At 27.9% G+C, this 19,900-nt stretch overlaps 1 protein-coding gene across 1 annotated transcript in view; it reads left to right on the top strand.

The window, feature by feature from the left end:
* LOC111636595 (protein sel-1 homolog 1-like) overlaps positions 1-19,900 on the top strand; it is a 94,406-nt gene that overhangs the window by 56,978 nt on the left and 17,528 nt on the right. The window contains exons 10-11 of the mRNA XM_023381878.1: positions 5,695-5,757; positions 8,916-9,003. Of these exons, the coding sequence (XP_023237646.1) occupies positions 5,695-5,757; positions 8,916-9,003 (151 nt within the window). The remainder of the gene's footprint in view (positions 1-5,694; positions 5,758-8,915; positions 9,004-19,900) is intronic.

The following is a 19,900-nucleotide window of genomic DNA, read 5'->3' as shown; positions in this document are numbered from 1 at the left end:
ACTCTTCACATCATTTCTTGAAGAAATAGATGCTGATTATGCTGACCTGCCCACGTACACTGAAGTTCGTTGGCTGAGCAAGGCAACAGTCCTCAAGAGATTTGTGGAGCTATTGGGGCCTATTATCACTTTCCTCAAAGAACAGGGGAACACTACAAGGAATTTGGAGGGACAAAGATGGCAGTGTGATTTAGCTTTCCTTGCTGACATTACTGCTTATCTAAACGACCTTAATTTGAGATTGCAGGGAAAGATGCAACTTGTTTCTCAGTTGGCAAGTAACATCAATGCATTTATGACCAAACTATCACTTTTCAGTCCCACATGCAATCAGAGAACTTTACACACTTTCCACATTGCAAGGCCATGAAAGAGAAATACCCACATATGAAGATGGATTACTCTGACCAAGTTAACACCCTCCTTACATCATTCAATAAGAGGTTAGGTGAATTCCAGAAATACAAGATCTACCTGCAACTTTTTTCAACTCCATTTGATGTGAAAGTGGAAGATGCCCCTCCAGATGTCCAACTTGAGTTGTTAGACATCCAGTGCAGTGATGAATTGAAATCACAGTTTAAAAATTTTAATCTCCTCACATTCTACAAAGAACTGCCAGATACATCATTTCCAAAACTGAAAGACAATGCTCGATTTTGTGCAAGCATGTTTGGCCTATGTATGCGAAACAAGCATTTTCGCTTATGAATTTAAACAAGTGCAAAACACGGAACAGGTTAACCAACAAGAATTTGGAAAATCTGCTGGTTGTTTCAACATCTGCCATTACGCCAGACATCAAGAAGATTGCCGCCAGCATCCAATCTCAGCCATCGCATTAATCACTTGGAGGTCCGGCCCCCAGTCAGTAAACTTAATCCTAATTTGGCCCTTCTTGAAAAAAGGTTGTGCATCCCTGAATAGTTGAATACACTACAAAGTAAAAGCCAATGTTATGGGAGATCTTATGCAGGATAATTACAACTTCTTATCAATAGTAGTATTTGTATAATTTGTCAACTTTTGATTTATTACTTCAATTAAAGAATTTAACATATAAAGGAAATCCAGCAATGAGTTGTTTAACTTTCCCAATGACATTTAAAATTGTGTGTGGAACCATCTGTTATGATAGTTTATTAAACTTTTTTTATATTTTTAATTACTATATTTTGATGAGTATAAGTCACACTTTTTTTACTACTTTTTGGGGCTCAAAATCATGGTGCATCTTATACTCGACAGGTAACCATTTTTACAGTGAAATTATCTACAGTAGTGGTCCACTCTAGGGACCAACCTGTGCAAGGGTCCGTTAAGCAGATGGTCCCTCAACCGAATGGCTAGAGTACCTAGATTATTAGAGTAGCGACACATGAGTCATCGCCGTCATATTCTGTTGACTGTCATCACGTGACCTCTGGTTTACATTAAGAAATGATGATTATTTCAGTTTAATAAAGATATCGATTCATCCATCCGTCATATTCTTGAATAAAAAAACGAATAAAATGCATCTTTAGACAATCCCATTAAAACAGATTTTTTCAAAATTTTTTGTTTCAAAATAGGGGTGCGTCTTATACTTGACAGCGACTTATACTCGTCAAAATACGGTATTATAAAATGGTAAAAAGCTTAATTTTGAAGGTAGGAATAAATTTTATAAAACACTTAATGATGATTTTACTCATTTAAGTCAAACCCTACTTGAGATATGACACAACTCCCTTTATATCTCCACTTTGTCGCCCTTGAACCACCAAAATTTAAGATCACCAATCTCCCTAATACACAAAACTCCATGCAAAATTTCAGAAATTTTTCAATAAAAAGCATAGGAGTTATTAAGCTTCAAAGAGGGTGAACAAAATTGTGCCCTCCAAACACAAATATACATACATGCAGAAGAAACCCTTACATTTTTTTGCATTTCTCAATGTTTCGAGGTCAAGTCAAAAAAGTAAAAATCTTGGTGGGTCATTTTCTGACTGATCACCATATTTCCCTATGTTATATAGTGTCTACTTGTAATGAATATACAGTAGAGTTTATATTAAAGTGTTAAGCAAAGATAATCATTTAGCAGATGAATTAGAAATGCATTTTGATCCAATTGTCCTTCCAGTCTAATTTATATAAATAAAAGTGTGTGTATTTTTTAAGATATAAACCAATAATTTCCATTGTTCACTTACAAATAGCTAAGTTAGGTTATTTTGATTAGCAACATTAAAATTTCTTTAAGATGCTACTTTTTACAATGATTTTTTTTATTAGTAACAAATAATCATTACATAGTAACCTTCAACTTGTTCTTGACAAATTCTTATTTTTTATATATAACATACCATAATAAGTTCTTTTTAATATTAATTATTTAATATTAATAATATATTATTGAAAAAGTTTTTTACTTTAAAGGAAAACCTTTCTAATTGTATGATAAGTCATCACCAGACTGGGTGCCAAGATTACACATGGGATGTGAGAGTGGCCACAACCCAACTGCATAAGGTGCATTATGAAAAAGCATGTAATCAGGAGATCTGTAAGCTTTCATTTGTGAGTGTAGTAATTTGTTGTCAAACACAAATAGTTTATGATGTCATCAAATTCTCCTTTAGGCCACAATGCTTGATCTACAATGAAGATGCTGGTTTCATATGGATAAAATTATTTTCTATCTTTTTAATATCTTAATTTTAAATTCAGTTCATGCAGAAAGCAGATACTTGACATAATGAAACTTTCTCTTTGTATAAAGCAGCATCTTGTCCTGTCAGACTGAGAATAGCCTGCCAGAAAAGCATCTTTTTAAACTTTGTTCATGCTAAAAAAAATACTGCCAACCTGTCAAATAAGCTAAGCAAGCAGAAGCTAGACCACAACAAAGCAAATGTGCATTTTATCAAGACATGCAACCTTGAAATTCCTCTGTAGGTATATTCACTTTTATTTCTCTCCTATTCATTTTCTTTATCTTCAACTCATGCTTTAATTATTATTATTATTATTATTATTATTATTAGACACTCTTATTTGAATTTTTATATTGAAAACTAATAAATTTCCAATAATTATCCCTACCCATACTTCTCTATCATTTCTAACATTGACAGTTATGATACAATGTGATAATTGCAATCCTAATACGCCATAAACTTATTAGTGCATGAAAACTCACTATAAAAAGAATTTTAATGACTAAAAATAATTATATACATTTAAAGCAATACCCCTAGTTTGACTATTTTATTTCTCTTTGTTTAAGTTAAAAAATCACACTTTTATCAATCCAGCAAATGATTTTTAATATCATAAAAACATTTTCAATCGTTTAACTTATTCACTATCCAGTATATAGTTTATTTTATGTTTCTCTTTGTTTATTGACAACAGCATTAGTCTGACATTTTGCTATGAAATCAAATAAAGATGAAATTGCAAGTTTGATTTACTTGCTTCATTTTTAAAAATTGTTTCATCAAAATTCACTTTATATTAATTAAATTGACATTTGCATAAAATTGAGTTATTATTTAATAACTTTTGAGTTATAAGACAATAGTAAAATAAATATTCTTGTACTGTTTTTCTTAAACAGCAATTGAATGCATATTAGTAGTGAATGTTTTTTGCTACCAGAGAAATTCAATATATTAAAATGTCATTGTAATTTGCAAAACAAAAATTTACTGGCAAGGATGTTGCAATATTTATTCTTCTTGCTTTTTGCTGGTGATTTGCTTTCTGCACAAACTGAGTTTAAAATTAAGATATTAAAAAAAATACATAATAGAATCTATGTATGTATGTCTCTTTAATCTGACATTAAGTTTGGTAGACTATCATTACAGCTTTCAGGTTAGACACTTCTTTTATTGTTTCCACATATGCATTTCAGACTTATATAAATGTTAAGTCCCTCTTCAATACAATACTATGGTTCTATCTTCTAAAACCACTGTGTACAATGGGTAACATTGGAAAGGTTTTAAAATACAGGTTTACAAATTAAAATTAAAATACAAATTTAAAATACAACCATTAAAAACACTGTATTTTTAATGGCTGTATTTTAAAACCTTTCCAATGTTACCCATTGTACACAGTGGTTTTAGAAGACAGAACCATAGTATTGCACTGAAGAGGGACTTAACATTTATATAAATCCGAAACACATATGTGAAAACAATAAAAGAAGTGTCTAACCTGAAAGCTGTAATGATAGTCTACCGAACTTAATGTTGGATTAAAGAGACATACATACATAGAACATAATAACAGCTATCCAAAAGTGATATTTACATAATAGAAGTTAATTTTAACAATGCTTATGTTATATATTTTATTATCATTTGATAAATAAAACAGCAATGAAGCAAAATATATTATAAAAGATTTTGTTCCTCAGCAACCAACTCTTTCATGACATAATGCTTTTTTATCTGTTATATGTCATGAAAGAGTAGAAAGATGAGATAGAAAGATTTAAACACAAAGTTTAAGCTACAAAGCTATAAGAATACAATTACACAGGAATACAATTAGAAGTATTTATACTTTCTAATTGTATTCCTGTAATTATTATAATTAATGTTAAAACATAAATTTTGGTAAATAAAATAAATGAACACAGCAAACATTAAAAAAATAAATAAATAAAAACAATTTGCTATTTTCAGCCACCATCTTATATTAACATTTGCTGTAGTTCACTTTACTCTTGTTTTGTGAAATTGTGATGAGTATCAAATTTGCTTTGCATAAATAACTTTTTTGCCAAACAATTGCCACATGATATCAGGTTATATTACTACTACTATTAATAATTAAATGTAATTTGGCACAAGAGGTAGGTATTAGATGCCATCTTTTGCTAATTTAATATTTTAATAATTAATTTTGAAGTTTCTGGAAGAAAAGAATTATCCCAAAGTGGGACTCAAATCTGTATTAAAATATTAATTTAATTATAATTATTAAACTTAATAAGAGATGGCACTTAATGCCTCCCTCTAGTAACAAATTATTTAGTAATTAATTAAATATGATCACAGAAAAGTAGCTTGATGTAATTTGGTGGTTGTTTAGCTTTACAAATGAAGATGACAGGTAAATAAAATTTGACACATTAAAATTAAAACAAATATTCAAAAACTTATTTATTAAAACTCTTATATTTGTTAAATTAAAATGTTTTTAATTTGGAAATTCAAAACATCATATAAAGACTTGACAAATTTTGTTTTAAAATATTTTACAAAACAAGGAGCACAACTAAGCTCTCTGTCATCTGAGGCAAATTAAGATCCTTGCACCTCTTGTTCTGGAAATTTGGGACATGAACAATATGTGATGAGTCAGTCTGCACCACTGCTAGTTTGCCTTTCTTCTTATAACCCTTTCTTCACATTGCCCATTACCTAACACCTAAAAACTATTCCTTATTATAATTTAGTTTTCAAATAATTGCACAGCCTCTTCTCTTGGTGCCCTCTTTACCTGGCATTCTGGGGTACATGCTTAGTCTTTCCCCTAGTTGTACTTCTGATATAACAGTTATTAGCCTGTTGTGCCATTTAATTATTATGAGTAAATATGATAAGTCCATTAATTTGTGAATTAAATATCATATATAAATGAATGTTTTTGTATTTAAAAAAATATATATATAAAATTTTTTAGGGCAATCCTGTTGGTCAAAGTGGTTTGGGTTTAATGTATTTATATGGTAAAGGAGTTCAAAAGGTAAGTTTCAAATTTTAAATAATAAAGATATATTTTATTTAAATATTCAAAAATGATTGATTAATTTATAATAATAAATTTTATGCCTAAGAATTATATAATTAAAGTATTAAATAGAATTATTAACAAATGTTAAAAATATTTTTGATAAATTTTAAGTCTCATACTATTTTTACATCATTTTAAATGAGTAAAATAAATTGTTTATATTTTTAATAAACAATCTGTTTTATTTTAAAATGAAAGATAATATATGAGAGTATATAATTCAGAGAAATTAAATTTTGGAAATTGAAATATTAAAGAATGATGACATTTTATTAATATTGCATTAAACATGTTCATCAAGTCATTTATATTTTACTAGTGGGCATTCTTTACAAATTCCCATGAGGCACAGTTTCTTTGACTTTTTTGTTCTTATTAATGTGCTCCCTACAGCTCTCTTAAAGTCCCAATCGTGTCATATGAATCTAGATTTCTACCTATTAAACATTCTATAAATACTTTAAAATAGTTTAATTTGTTTATTTACTTTTGCTTGTAAACCTCGATTTTAAATGTATCCGCCATTTTTTCAACAAATTTCCCGTGAGTCAATGCGCGACATTCACTGAGTCACAAGATGTTGTAAACGTCTGGCACAAGGTTAATCAAGGCATATAATAATTATTTATACCATTCTGTGTTATAAATAATAAATTCATATCAATAATAAATTCCTATTACAAATAAAAATAATTTATTGTTAATTTAAAATCATCGCTAGGGTGCCCCTAGTGGGCGTTTTAGGCAATGGATACCGTTACAGATGTGATAATGGCTTATATATATAGATTCAACTAATTTTTTTAGCTGTGCATTGCAATGCATATCATTATATTATTATTTTTTATGAAATGCTGATTTCATTGATCTCTTTATTCATTATTCCAGTTTTAATAGACTATCAACATTACATTTTTTTAAACTAAGACTAGAACTTAAGATCTAGAAAATTATATTTCTGTAGACAAAATATTTCAGTATAAAAGCAATGGTTCATTATGTATAAGAAACATGAATAAAATTTAAAGATATTGAAAGCAGAATTCTTAAAAAACATTTTTGCTTTCAATATTTCAGATTTATCCTGTTTTGCTATGATTTGAATGGAACATAAATAACAGAATTCTAAATAAAATTTAAAAAAAAATAAAATTTTGAAAAGTTACAACAACAGTATACCATAACAAAATGTATTTAAAATAAAACTATTCATAATACAATGAATGCAGTTGATTTTTAGATTACAGTAAAAAATGATGTGTTTTAAGCTTATGGTTATTATGAGTCAAAGAATTTATAATTTTATTTAGGCAGTTGGTAAGAACAATATTAACATTGTGATGGTTTCCACCAGAAAGAGAATGAGTGATTTATCTATTAGTTTTATTATTTTATGTTGTCCAAACAGGTGTAAAACCAAATTTTACAAGGACTGCCAATTTTATAGTATTTTTATTAACTGAAACATCTACAATGGTTTTCTGAAAATTTCATTTATCTATTAAATGAAGTTGGAAGTGATATAGGAATGGGAAAAGAGCCTGCAATTCTAATATATTTTAAACTTCTGTTCACACTTCAATTATATGAATGATATGACTTTTACAAACAAACCTCTCCTGATGTGAAGTAAACAACAAATATGCTTGATATCATTCTGTTTCTACTTGACACCAAAAGCTATTTGAAATTCACTGCTACTTATTACACCATGCTATGGTAAAATTGTGGGTATGAAAAGTTTTTTAAATATAATAATTCCTGTTATGCCTACATTAAATTGGCAGTTTATTTTACATAAAAATTTGTGGATCATAGAGATATGTGTATTGTTCATCAAACAATCCTGCTAGGTCTGTGATTCATGACTCACTCATCCACAAAATGACTTTGCATGGGAGACTCATTTCTGGAGTAGAGTACTTCTGTGAACTACTCAAAAAGAGTGTCTCATCATTGAAAAACTTTGTATCATCCTTAAAGTTTTCATGAGCATAAAATCCAAAAGTAGAAATATAAATAATGCTTGTATTTTGAATTTTAACTTGTGAAATACGTTTATGCTTATAAATTTTATATTTATGAAAATTTTAGGATATTTTGAAGGTAATTAACAAATCACAAGGTTTTTGGTTCATAAACAAGCTTAAATAAAATTTATACCAACTCTAGAAAAAAATTGAATTCTAAGTAATAATGTGAAATTCATTTCAAAAAGTAATCATCATTGGAAGAACATAGTAGTTTAGAATATAATAATAATTAAATGAATAATAAACCAGTCAATGTATTTCCTTCCTTTTAGTATCTTGGACATATTCAATGTACAGTAATACCTCGACTTACGCGAACCCGGAGTTACGTGATTTTCAAATCTCGTCGATTCGTCTTTTGTTTGAGCGCCACGCAACCCTTGATTACTCACTCCCCCCACACTATTCTTCGGCTTACATGTTCGGATGTGTCGCACGGAATCGACACATAGCTACAATTTATTTTGTGTTATTTATTTCTGTGTTTGTTATATCTATGGAGACTCGAAAGACTCTGTATGTGGTGATTTCTTGTAACCGTGAATGAATCAAAAGACGAGATAAGATTAACGAGAACATTTATTAGCTTACATACATTCGACTTGGATTTTAGACAAATTGTGAAATTATACCCCAACTTACGCGAATTCGACTTACGCGGTTATCGCTCGGTCCCACCTATCGCGTAAGTTCGGGGTATCACTGTATAGTCATTGCAGTTGAAAAGTGTAGAGCTTTCTTGTAGTTCAAGTTAACTTGAAATTAGAAATAATAACATTTTGAAATATTTTTTTACTCTGGTCTTTAAATTTCAAAGTTGTTCATTTTTATTAATCTCTCAATATTAATGTGTATTTATCCTATTTTAATTGGAAAAAAAAATGTAAGTTTATAATTTTTAATTTAAAATGTTAGCAATTAAATTGTGGTAAATGGTTAAATTTATTCAATAAATGATTAATCAATCCTATATTGGATATTAAAATATTAAAATATATTCATTTTTAAGCTATATAAAACCTTATATGTTCAAAATAGATATATTTATTAAATACAAAACATTACTTTTTCTATTAGGATTATTCAAAAGCTTATAAATATTTTAATCTTGCTGCTAATCAAGGATGGGTTGATGGACAGTTACAGCTTGGTAATATGCATTACAGTGAGTATTATGTTTACAAATTACTTTGAATAATACAATAATATGTGTAGAGAATTTTAAAAAANCGATAAGTTGTTTAGGGGTACAGAAAAAAGTTAGTTATTATGGCAGAAAAAATAATATATTATGTATCACAAATTAATAGTATTAAAAAATTATTAGGTAAAAAATGTTCCTTGCAATAATCACAAACTTTATTATACATTTCAAAATGCAAAAATAGAAATAAAAACTTATGCTGCCAATTGTACAATGCAACAGATCAATAAATGTTTTGCAGTCGGTCAATGGTAGCAGGGATACCATTAAGCGTGATTAGTGATTATGCTACAGACTTTTGATGGTGGGGTTTACTGTCATTATTATTATCTCTGAACAATATCCCAACGTGTTGTTTGAAAAAAGTATTTTTTTTTTGTTTATAAAAAGTGTTTTTTATTGTTAGCAAGGAAAAGGACATAGCTAGTTTCTCCAGATTTTTCTCTACAAGCAGTAATTTTTTTCATTATTTATTCAGTATTTTTATTAATTTTTTATTGACAAGACTATGTCTTGTTTATAAAATTGTACTGCCTGCTGTGTTACCAACTTAGAGGTATGAAGGAGTACAAGTCAGAAGTTGCAATTTGGCACAGAGTATTAGGTGCCCAAATCATGCACGCATAAAAAAAAAAGACTTGTAGCTACTCAGGGGACCGAGAACCGAGTCAAAATAAAATTCAAAGTGGCGACACTCTCTACAAACAGGCAGTGCAATATTTGCACATGCTGGTGGGAAGTTGGAAATGCCACAGGGGGTACGCTAATGAAAAAAAGGTTGGGAACCACTGGTCTATAGTATACTATTTTTAGTGTGTGTATGTATGTTTGTGTAATTTGATGAGGAATATCTCTTGAAGACTCTTGAATAAATAAAAAAAAATTATTCCTTGAATAAGTTTTATGATGTATTTCATGTGTAGATACTGATTATGCAGTCATATTTCCCGATTTTCCGAGATTACTTATTAATTAGTTTGCTGGAATCCGTTTCTCATATGCAAAATTAATCTGTGATTTAGACATTTCAGATGTGTAATAAAAAAAAAACTATTAATCATATATAACCATTACATATAAAGTATCTTAGACATCAGTAAAAACTAATTTAATCAGTTTCTATATAAAATGGTTTTCTTATACCCTTAAGATATCCAATTTTATCTTAAAAATTCTTGCTGAAATACATTTGTATATTATTTTTGAAGTTGTTCTATTTTGTGAAATTTTAATGTTTCTTAGCAGCATTTAAATGAAAGTACATTTAATTAACAGTAAATCTTGATCCATTATTTTTAAGACCAGCTACAGTTTTGAATATATTTTCTTAAAATAAAATTTAACCTTAAGTGTTACAGTTTCTTTAATTGAGAGTTATAACCTATGTAAATTATATTCTCAATTAAAATAAGATATTTATAAATGTATAAAATATTATTGATACATATTGGATGTAATAGTTAATGTAATTGTCAATAATGTTTGAATGCAATGCATAATGCAAAATTAATTTCTAAGACTGAAAAAATTTACAATTTTTACTTTTAGAATTTTTCTTTTCTCATTTATAGTTTAAGAAATTTATTTGTATTGCACATTATATTAGATCTTTATTATGTGTATTAATAGAAAATTATCATTTAACTAGCATTTGGGATTTATGCATGCAGTGGGCATTGGTGTACCATCAAACCAAGCAAAGGCAAGTATTTAATTATAAAAATTATAAAAAGAAAGTTCATTAAAAATATTTAATGGTAGTTAAACTAAATCTGTAACACTTCTATAACAAATATATGTTGTATTAAATTATATTTCATTTAATTTCAGGCATTAGTCTATTATACATTTGGAGCTTTAGGAGGAAATCCATGGGCTCAAATGGCATTGGTAATTATAAATGATCAGTTTAAAATATAAAAGTGTTAGCATTTAATTAATAATGTAAAATTATAAGTTTTTAAAATAATTTTATATATAGATGTAACTTGACTTCTAAACTACTAAACATGCAACTATTATAAGTTACTTATAAAAACAAAATCATTCACACTTTTCAAGCAAATGGGTTTAATGAACAAATATTTTCTGTTTATTTTATAAATTTGCCTCAGGTTTCAAACTATAAAATTCTGAAATTCCAAATTGGAATTTGTGTAGTTTAAAACCTTATAATTTGAGGCAGGTTTATAAAATAAACCAAAAACATTTGTTCATTAAACCCATTTGCTGGTAAAGTGTGAATGATTTTGATCTTCAGTTCAGTCATCTTCATCTATGTCATCAGTTCCAGTTTTGATTTTGGATTTTATTATAAGTTATTTCATTTATTATAAGATCATACCATAAAGCATTCATAGTAGCCATATCAGTAAATGCAAGGTGTATATGATTGTACAAAACAAAGCAATTACACTGCTAACTATATAACTGTACACATAATCTTATATATTCTGTTATACACTTTAAAATGCCTATAATAAATAGAATTATTAAATATACATTATTTTTTGTCACTAGTGACATTGATTACATACAAACATTGCTAAACCCGATATATAATATAACTAAACACCAACCATATGTCGAAAATATATCGGGCTAGTTTAAGGCTACTTACTAAATGAATTACGTAACCAATTTGGCCCTAGAGGTAAGCGTTAGGTTCTAAATTATTTAAATTAATTAATTTATTTATAATAATTAATGTTAATAAGGGATGGCGGCTAACACTTACCTCTAGGGCCAAATTGGTTATGTAATTCATTTAGTAAGTAGCCTTAAACTAGCCTGATAGATTTTCGGCACACGGTTGGTGTTTAGCAACATTGATTACTGTGTATAGTCACCTTAGCATAATAATTTCTTATGGTATGATACTTTTGTAGTGATCTCATGATATCTCATCATCTGGCATCATGTTTTTGTTGCATACACTATGTTGGACTTATGACCAAGCTATCAGAATAGAAGCTTGTTGTAAGTTGAAGTATATCTGTATGTAAATTTTAAAAAATTGATAATTATTACACAAATTACTATGAATATTATCTGGTTATAATTTAGAAATACTATCATTATCAGACAAAACTTTGTATTTTGGAAATGTTTGCAGTTTTTTTTTTCGTATATTTCTGTAGTTAGTCTGTAAATAGAATTTTTAGATGGAATCTTTTGAAAGATATTTCAAAATTTCATATAGGGTCATTTAATTAGACAACTCTAACAAACCTTTAGATAACAATAACATAGAGAACTAGAATTAGTAAATGGACAATCATGATGTATCTTTATCTAAAAGATCTGTTGTGCAAAAAGATAACATATATAGCAAATAATTTGTTTTCAAAAAGATATTATCACATTAAGAAATTATTTATTAATCATGAGTGAGAATGTTGTTTAAACTTTCTTCAGAGTTATGATAGATCACAAAGAATAACAAGAACATAATTTAGTTGATTCTTAGTGTTAAACAGCATCATTGCATTAAACTTCTCTAAGGCTATTTTTGTTAGAAATGTATGGCTTGCTAGCATCACTGTTTATATACTTGTGAGAATATGGGTGAGGGTAAACCCTCTTGTTGTCAGAACCATTAGTTCTGCTCACTGGATCACTGGATAGCATTTTAGGAGGGCTAATAGTCGAGTGGGGAGAGTCATGGGTATGTTTGATTGGTATCCATTAAAACAAAAGAACAGGCAAGTAGATTAACAAATAACAAATAAAATTTAATGAATACAAGAATAAACTACATAAAGAAATAATCTATCACTAAATCGAACATCACCTAAGTATATTTCTAACTACTGAAAGAGAGTTTACAATAATATATATAATAATACCTCTGTCAGATTAGTATATAGTCTAGTCGATGTGTAAAGCTTTTCTTCTGATATGGAGATGGCTGAAGAATGGGAGGCAGATGATGGAGAGCCAGAATGGGGCTATATACTCTTTATGGCATCCATACTTTCATGTGGCAGTGTTTGTTCCTCCTTCGACTGCTGCCTTCCTCTATGGCAGTCTGTGTTACTTTCTGTTGCTGCCTTCCTCTATGGCAGTCTGTGTTACTTTCTGTTGCTGCCTTCCTCTATGGCAGTCTGTGTAACCTTTGGTTGATGCCCTGAGAATATAATTTCTCTGCCTTTTATTCTAATTTCTCTCCAGTTGGGTTTTATTGTTTGTAAACATCTGACAGGATATTATTTCTGACACAAATGGACAGATGTTCGTTGGAGATGTGTGATGACATCTTTCTCCAAAGGAAGTTTTACTTTCCTTCCCATGAATTTGACAGAAATGTGTTAAATTCGACATCAATTTAATATTTTAACAAATTCTTAATAAAATTAAAATATTCTGGATTCTCACATACATATCATTTGAATCTACCATAACAACACATGGTAGATTCAAATGTTTGAATCATATGACTGTTAAAAAACTTGTTCATCTGAAAATGAAGAATAATATCCAAAAAGTTAGTGTTTAAAAAATAAAACTGCTCATCTGTACATAAAATCTTTATTTGATTTTATTTTAGAGTTAAACAGAAATTGAATTGTTGAGCTTAATGAGTCCATTATGTATTAAGCAAGTATATTANAAAACTGAAGTAACTAATAATGAATGAAAGTATTCAGATGATATAAAAGATTCTTAACATATAACTTGGGAATTTTTTTGTAATTTATGAATCTATTTATGCAATTTTAAAAACTTGACAGATTGATGAATGTGTAAAAACATTAAATCAAATATTTGAAAATAGAGAGAGTACTTCATTTTATTACCACTAGGGAAAAAAATAAAGATATTTTGACTGGAATAAATGAATGATTTTTTACTTACTACTATCAGACTTTATTAATATAACTTAATAAAAATAAATTAAATTGGAAATGGATCAAATTAGATTTATAAATCAGAATAAGTATTGGAAAATGTTTTGAATCCATTCTAATAATTTGTTTGTGTATAATTTTTCTTTTAGTTAATGTAGATAAACACATTAAAGTGAATATCTCTTTATCATATTTTAAAAAATTTCAGATATTAATGTTTTCCATATTAAGAGATTGCATATTTTAGCATATTTTAACATTTTAAATTTTTTTTATGAACTGTAAAATATTTAATCTATGCATAATGTAAAATGAATTTAGAATAAATAAAAGACAACACACACTTTCTCTTGGAATAATGAAAATTATATCCATCTCATATAAGTGTATAATTTTTTAATATTTTAAAATATTTTAAACCAAATTATTTTTTATTGGCAAAAATCATTTATATTGGTAAAAATAACTAGACATAGGCATTTAACATTGTTTTTAGTCCACTTTAATCTCAAAATTATAATTATAACAATAACAACATATTACAACAATATGGGTTTAAACCAGTGTAGCAACATTAATATTATTATTAATATAATGAATATTGTATGTTGTATGATTATGAACACTACATGTATATTGTACAACATTAACTGTCAGTCCTTGGGCTTATTTTCTTGGTAATAACAATGCACATCACATTTGTGTATATGTGATGTGCATTGTTAAAAAATGCCAACTGAGGAGGGACTAAATGTCCAAAACACATCTTAGCATATGAATGTACAGTACATGCATGTAGACTGACACATTAAGGATAACCTTGGCTGGTTCAAATGCACCAGTTTTATTTTTATTAATATGAGTGAATTCTCCAATAAAAAAATACAACAATGAGTTTCTTAACTTTCCTGGCAACATTTAAAACTGCATGTGGTGCCTTATGTTACAATATTTTATTTTAAAAAAACTTTTTATATTTTTAATTATTATAGCAAAAGCTTAATTTTGAAGGTAAGAGTGGATTTTATAAAAATTGTAAATTCTAATAAGTAAAATTGTCATTGAGTCCAACCCTACTTAAGATGTGACATGCAACTCTCCTTTATCTCCCCACCCCATCAACCTTTAACCACCAAAATTTAATAGCATCAATCCCCTAATACACAAACCTTCCTGCAAAATTTCAGAAATTTTTGATACAGGACACAGGAGTTATGATATTAAGCTTCAAAGAGGGTGAGCAAAATCATGCCCCTGCCAATATAAACAGAAAACAATCCCCCAAAAAAATTTTTTTTTGCACTTCTCAACATTTCAAAGTCCAGAGTCCAAAAATGTAAAAATCTAGGGGGATCATATTGACTGATTGCCATATTTTCTCTGATATATATGACAGAGCCAGGAAAGTAATGGTGTTTTGTGAAGTGAAATGCTTGAAGATAAATTTTAAGTTTTTAATAACTGTTGCATACATTTGATTTTAGAAAATTTTCAAATCTTTTAGTAATTATGATTTATCTAAACCAATGTATTTATAGTAGTTCNAGGTTTGAACATGGGTCTATAGTCTTTTTCACTCACTCTTTAACAGTTTGTTTCTGAATTTCGACACAAATAGAATGATAACTCTTTATACAGTGATGTATTGAAGCAGCGGCTAAAAGATGGAGTAGTGTATTATGAGAGTTTGATTTTTGAAATTAATTTAATTATATTTTCCAAAATCATGAACCTGTATTTGTATTTATGAAGCTTTATATGAACTGTTAAAATTTTAACAGTTCATATATTTAGAACAATCTGTGTATAATTTGAATATGGTTGCAGTAGGAACTCCTGTTCAGCCAATGAAAACTGTATTTCAGTAATTTTCAGATTTTTAATAATGAATTAGGATACATTTACTAAAACAAGTTATTGAATGTGGAATTGCTTACTTAATAGCCAGTATTACTTATTATATATAGTCATTATAAATATATATTATTGCAATTTATTTGTTTATCAAAAGAAAAGGCAAAGTCATTTGACATGGAAAGCCTACTCCCAGAGAACAAATTAATAAATTTCCATAAAATACATCACAGTATTATTAAATTTTTTAATCTTAAAAATTTATTTTATTTGTAGCGTGCCTTGAATTATTTTGTACAAGCTGCTGATGCTGGTAATGCTAATGCAATGGCATTTTTAGGAAAGGTAAACATAGGTTATTTTATTTTGCTATGTTATATTTAATCCATTATTTTAATTTTTCCTTTAATATTGAATCATTTAATTATGATATAAAAAGTAAATTGAAATGCTCAAAATAATATATGTTTCAATAGTAAAAATTTAAGTAAGGTAAAGATTTATTCAAACTGTAAATATCCAGGTTTTTTCTTATAATTTCAAAAAATTTATAAAAAAAATTATTATTATTATTGCTGTGTGTATAATCATTAAATGAAAATAATAATTTCATTTAATGATTACAAATATTTGTAAGTTAAATTATAGTTATTAACAAAAATAACTTACAAATATATGTATTATTAGGTGAAAATATTAATCTTATAATAAAATAAGACTGTTTTTAATAATGCCTTGTTTTATGTGTGTGAGAATATGAGTGAATAAGATGGATAAATATAGTAAGGATTTTTTTTCTAAAAAACATAAAATAAAATAATATCTTTTTTAATGGTTCAAATCATAATTAACATAAAATTATGCAGAAAATGTAATTAAAATTTTATCTTTTTGTACTTAGTAATAAATATTATACAGTGTTTGTGTATATACATATATATTTTCTATTAAATAATTTAAAATTGCAAAATACATTAAAAATGTTTTCATTGTTTTTGCTTTTACTTAATATAATGATACTGTATTACTGATGTTTTTATTTAACCTTAACCAAACTATATTCAAAATTTTTGATCATCATCAGTTTTTAAGTGTATTATAAAGTAATTCATTTATAATTAATTAATGCACAGAAGTGAATAGAAAACATTGTTATATTAGTTGAAAATATAAATATCAGTTAAAAATAAACAATTAACATCTCTCTATACAAAAATTGATTGCATTATTTATAAGGGTAGGGACAAACTTGACATTTTCTGAGTAGAAAAAAGCACTTTATGACAGAAAAAGCAAATTATTTACAACTGAAAGAGGGCCAAAAACAGGGTTCAATACTGCTCAATTTCTCTGTTTCTACATGCAACACAAGCAATCATTTTTTGAATCCCATTGAAGTGTCACTGGGAATGTCATATTATTCAAACATTTTGGCAGAAAAGAGGACACAACATTTTTAGATGGCACTAATTGGCATTGTATATATTGTTTGGTTGTCTAATGTATTTCTGTTAAGAAAAAAGAAAACAGAAAAGTTGTTCTGCTTTAAATATTTCTGGGCAGAAAATTTTAAGTATGTTTCCAAGTATATTGTCAAATATAGATTTCTGCTACTTTTTATTGAAAGCAAAAATTTAATCGATAGCTAAGATTGTGGTCTTTTTAAAACAAGAACTTGAGGAAAAAGTTTATCTTACAAATTCTGTTGGGCTGCAATTTGAAAAAGTTGTAGACCTATAAATTCCCACTTTTGTCTGTCTGTGTGTCTGTCTTTCCTTAATCTCAAGAATGTAGTTAGATAGATGAAAGAAGAGACAGATATGAAAACCTTAGGGGCAGGAAGCCTCAATTAACTATGTGTGAACTTCCAGTTTGCACCATAAGTCATGTTATTTCAATTAAAAAATTTTTTCCTGAAAGATAGATGACTGGCACAACTCTATTGCTAGCAGGAAAGTATGATGTACAGGGGCAAGACACTACTAATTTGATGTGGAGGGCATATATTTTAAATGAAATAAATTAAAAATATTATTAAAAATTGCAGCCCGGCATTATGACGATGTCAATAAACAATTGCTCATTAGACATGTTTTTCTGAAGCGACTTTTTTAAAATAAATGCAAAATTTTATTTTAAGTTTTTAAACCTGGTTACAAATTAAATGCATTTTAAATTATTAAAGAACACATTTTATAAGATTATCAGATAGTTTTTAAATTTAAAACCTAATTCTTTAAAATAAATATAGTGATGGAATGATACCAAAACTTCTCTCGATTTTAATTTCAATTCTGCCAAAAACTCCCGATTCTGATTCTTTTGAATAGTTTCTAAAGTTTATTTTTGTTTAGAAAAATTAACGATTTACATTACAAGCATGGTACATTTGTTAATTAATAAACATCAAGCTTAAGAATGGAAAACAATTGGGAAATCCAGAATAAATCTTTTGAAAAAAATCTAAAAATTCTCCATTTATATGTAGATAAGCATGCTTTTATTGGGTACTAAAAAACAAATTTGTAATCTTATTTCAGATAAAATTAATTTTGAAACACTATCCCCAAAGAAATTAACTAATTAATTCCATTTTGCTCAAGGAACTATTCCATCATGTCACTTAGGGTCACCATCTTTGGAAACTGCTTCTTTTGCTGACTCAATGACTGAGGGCAAGGAGAAGATAAACAAGAAGAGGCACTTCTTTTTCATGCTTCTTGCAGTCAGCATGCTGCGTAAATGCTTTAATCCCATCGTATTTAACAATAAATGAAGTTCAACAAATGATGCAATAAGCTGAACAACTATCATCATCACCCTGAATTAACCGCATTTTGAATTCATTCACTTGAACTAGTTTTCCTAAATGTACAATTGTATGAATTATTTTTAAGGAAAGAAGAATCAAACGAATGCCTAGACTGATTCATCTAAAAAAATCCATTTTTAAAACTGAAAACGGCAGTAAATTTAGTATGAGTAATTCTTTTTACTTAGAATTGCACAAATCACATTTGTTATGATTCACAGTATTGCCTGTGAATCATGACAAAAACATTTCTATATAAGCTGAAACTAATTTAGCTTGAATTAGCTTTAAACACTTCTTTCAGCAACACTTTATTTAAACTAAAGTTTTCAACCTCTTTTCATAGGTCTACATTAGGTTTAACAAGAAGATTTGAACTGTTTTCTTGAACAGTTCAAATCTTTTTGTTAAATCTGATGATGTTTTTTTCAATTAAAATATAATTTTGTTTATATTTTAAACTATTTTGCTGACACTTAAATTTTTGTTGACTATTGGTCTCAGTTTGAAATTGCTGGTCAAGCCAACCAATACAGGCCGGATAATTTTAATAACAGCCTATCTTTCCTAAAATAGAGACAGTTAGTACTGACAGAGTGCAGTCTCTCATTACTTTGACTATATGAAAGAAAAGTTGGCTGCAACAGATGTTACTTCATGTAGGGGGTGTCACATGCTCTATGCTTTGTTGATGTGAAAGCTTTCAATAAACTAATACTTAATTGTTAATATCATAATTTAAAAGTTTTTAATCTTCAACTGAAACAAATAATTAATTTTCTTGTTAAATGTGACAGAATTGTTTTAAGAATGAAAAATTTTGACAAGATTTGCTCGATTCTGATTCCCAAAATATGCTGATTTTTTGGGAATTATTACAATTAATCGTCCCATTACTAAAATATGAAAATTTGAAATAAATATATAAGGGAGTATCAATAAGTAGTGGCAGCTGTTTTTTTCTCAAATAATATTTCATTATAATGCATTTTGAGGTATACATTATGTAATGTGGGCTTTTAGCTAAAATTTTAATTGAACATTCAGATCATTGACAGTATGGTGCATTCCAGATGGGTAATCAAAGAATGTTGATTATGAATTCCAGTTTCTTATGAGTAGTGCAGAATAGTTAATTTCTTGTGGTCTCAAGGAAAAGGTAATTTCTAAATTCATTAGAAAATGAAGTGTGCCTCTTGTGGGAGAGATAAGTGTATGGAGATGGTACAGATTATTTCTGGAGAGTCATGAAAGTTTGCAGAAGGGACCTTGTTTTGGTAGAGGCCAAATATCCACACAGAGAAAATATTGCATGCATGGATACATTGTGAAACAAGATCAG

Source organism: Centruroides sculpturatus, unplaced genomic scaffold (assembly GCF_000671375.1).
Source record: "Centruroides sculpturatus isolate CEXI.00-Female unplaced genomic scaffold, Cexi_2.0 scaffold152, whole genome shotgun sequence".
NCBI classification, from domain to species: Eukaryota; Metazoa; Arthropoda; class Arachnida; order Scorpiones; family Buthidae; genus Centruroides; species Centruroides sculpturatus.
The sequence above is the reverse complement of the archived record's forward strand: the minus strand, read 5'-3'. Positions and strand labels throughout refer to the sequence as shown.